Source organism: Rhagoletis pomonella, unplaced genomic scaffold (assembly GCF_013731165.1).
Source record: "Rhagoletis pomonella isolate Grant_MI unplaced genomic scaffold, Rhpom_1.0 Rhpom_scaffold_00003, whole genome shotgun sequence".
Lineage (NCBI taxonomy): Eukaryota > Metazoa > Arthropoda > Insecta > Diptera > Tephritidae > Rhagoletis > Rhagoletis pomonella.
Window position 1 is genome coordinate 19,989,814 of NW_023458557.1, and position 3,088 is coordinate 19,992,901.

General features: G+C 40.8%; 1 protein-coding gene across 1 annotated transcript in view; it reads left to right on the top strand.

The window, feature by feature from the left end:
* Positions 1-1,933: 1,933 nt before the first annotated feature.
* The window catches only part of LOC118736083, a 1,741-nt gene continuing 586 nt past the window's right edge, over positions 1,934-3,088 (top strand). Inside the window, exons 1-2 of the mRNA XM_036466187.1 lie at positions 1,934-2,255; positions 2,473-3,062. Of these exons, the coding sequence (XP_036322080.1) occupies positions 1,934-2,255; positions 2,473-3,062 (912 nt within the window). The remainder of the gene's footprint in view (positions 2,256-2,472; positions 3,063-3,088) is intronic.

The window sequence follows — 3,088 nt, forward strand, 5'->3', positions numbered from 1 at the left end:
AATGCCATCAGATTACTATAGTGTTGTTATTAGAGCAGACAAAGCTCCTGCTGGTGAACATGAAAGGGGCTTCAATGCTCCAGTAATAGGGGATGTTGCAATTGTAATAGTTGGCACCGAATTCGATCGACGTGACATCATTATCCACCGGCGAAATGCTAATGTGCAGAGAGTATCGGAAACACATCGATCGTATGATGCACTCCAATATCCAGTGCTGTTTCCCCATGGAGAAGAAGGATATCATTTCAACATCAGGCAAGTCGACCCCAGCACAAGTGAAGCGACGACAAAGAAAGTGTCCTGCATGGATTATTATGCAAACCGCATTATGATTCGTGGAAATGAATCCAATCATATCTTAAAATGTCGTGAATTATTCCAACAGTTTATTGTGGACATATACGCGAAAGTCGAAAGTGAACATCTTCTTTTCATTCGCTTAAATCAAAAGAAGCTGCGCGTTGAAGAATACGTTCATTTACGTGATGCAGTTGCTAATGATGGAAACATTGCTGACATTGGACAAATGGTAATTTTACCTGTAACATATACAGGAAGCCCGCGGCACATGCATGAATACGGGCAAGATGCTATGACGTACGTTCGAAAGTATGGACGACCAGACCTATTCATCACCTTCACTTGCAATCCATCGTGGAGTGAAATAACCGAATTGCTTTTTGCAGGCCAGAGCTCATCGCACAGACATGATCTTCTCGCTCGAATATTCAAGCAAAAGCTAATAAGTCTTATGAATGTCATCACGAAGAATTTTGTTTTTGGAGAAACCAGATGCTGGATGTACTCAATTGAATGGCAAAAGAGAGGCTTACCACACGCTCACATTTTGATTTGGTTGAAGCAAAAAATTATACCTACACAAATTGATAGCGTTATATCAGCCGAGCTTCCAAATCAAGCCGAAGATCCCATTCTTTTTGAAATAATCAAGAAAAATATGATTCATGGGCCATGCGGTACTTTTAATCCTAATTCACCATGTATGCAAAACGGCAAATGCACAAAGCGATATCCACGTGAGTTGATTACTGAAACTCAAACATGAGGTGATGGATATCCTCTGTATAGGCGAAGAAATCCCACTAATGGTGGATACACAACTACTATTAAGATGCGAAGTGTAGATATCGACATAGACAATAGATGGATCGTGCCATACTCGCCACTAATTTCAAAAATGTTTAATGCTCACATCAATGTTGAGTATTGTAATTCGGTAAAGTCCATAAAATATATTTGTAAATATGTTAACAAGGGCAGTGACATAGCAGTATTCGGATTAGCAAATCGAGGTGATGAGATCACGCAATATCAAACAGGGCGCTACATCAGCAGTAACGAAGCAGTATGGCGGATATTTGCATTCAATATTCACGAACGATATCCAACGGTTCAACATCTCGCTGTTCATTTGGAAAATGGTCAGCGGGTTTACTTCACCGAAGAAAATGCGCAAAATTGAGCAGAGCAACCACAAAACACAACACTGACTGCTTTTTTCGAATTGTGTACATCCGAAAATTTTGCTAAAACGTGGAACACATCGACAAAAAAGTTCAACAGAAGAAAAAGAGGTGCAATTGTTCCAGAGCATCCTGGTATATATTCGTCCGATGCATTGGGACGTGTGTATACTGTTCATCCAAATATCACCGAGTGCTATTATTTGCGGTTGTTGCTGCATACAATAAAAGGGCCGACATCATTCCTTGCACTGAAAACCATCGACGGAGTAGAATGCCAAACGTACAGAGAAACGTGCTTTAAACTGGGCTTACTTGAGAATGATCAGAACTGGAACACAACTCTGACCGAAGCATCACTCACGTGCCATCCAAAGCAAATACGAACTTTGTTTGCGATAATTTTAACAACATGCGCACCATCGAATCTTCGACAACTGTGGGAAATGCATCGTGAAAGCCTCAGTGAAGATATTCTAAGACAAGCACGTGCAAGCGATCCAAGTCAGGAATATTCGGATGACATTTTCAATGAAGCTTTAATATTAATGGAGGACTTATGCATGTCAATCAACAACAAAGCTCTTTGTCAACTCGGTATGCCAGCGAACTTGATGCGAGAACAGCAGTTTGATGCAAATCAGCTTGAACGATTTGTGCAAACGCAAAAAGAGTTTTTAGTTGCTGATCAGAAAAAAGCTTATGACAAAATCATGCAACGTGTAACCAAAGGAGATGGCGGAATTATCTTCCTAGATGCTCCAGGAGGTACCGGGAAAACTTTCCTCATCAATTTAATATTGGCGTCAGTTCGAATGCGAAATGGGATTGCAGTAGCAGTAGCATCATCGGGGATTGCATCAACACTACTTGATGGAGGACGTACAGCGCATTCAGCACTTAAGCTTCCATTGAATTTTCACCAGACCGAAACACCTACATAGAAAAGACCAACGGATGGGAGGCGCTCTTATACTTCTTGCAGGTGATTTTCGTCAAACATTACCCGTTATACCACGATCAACGCCTGCAGACGAGCTGAACGCGTGCTTAAAGGCATCGCATCTGTGGAACTATGTCGAAAAAATTACGCTCACAACAAATATGCGAGTGCATTTGCTGCAAGATACGTCTGCCCAAATATTTTCAAAGCAACTTTTAGATATCGGAAACGGTAAAGTTCATATTGATTGCACAACAAATGAGATATCATTTCCGTCCAACTATTGTCAAATGCAGCAGAGCATTCAAGACGTCATCGACAGAGTATTTCCGAACTTAACGATCAACTACCGAAATCCGGAATGGCTCAGCGAACGTGCAATTTTAGCTCCGAAGAACGATGATGTTAGTAAATTAAACGGTCAAATTCAATTGAAAATTCCAGGAGAAGCAGTCGAATATAAATCGATTGATACAGTAATGGACAAAGATCAAGCTGTTAATTACCCAACTGAATTTCTTAATTCTTTGGAGCCACCTGGAATGCCTCCTCATTCGTTGGCGTTAAAAGTTGGATCACCAGTGATGCTTATTCGGAACTTGAATGCGCCGAAACTGTGCAACGGAACCAGAGTGATAATAAAAAAATTAACACCGAA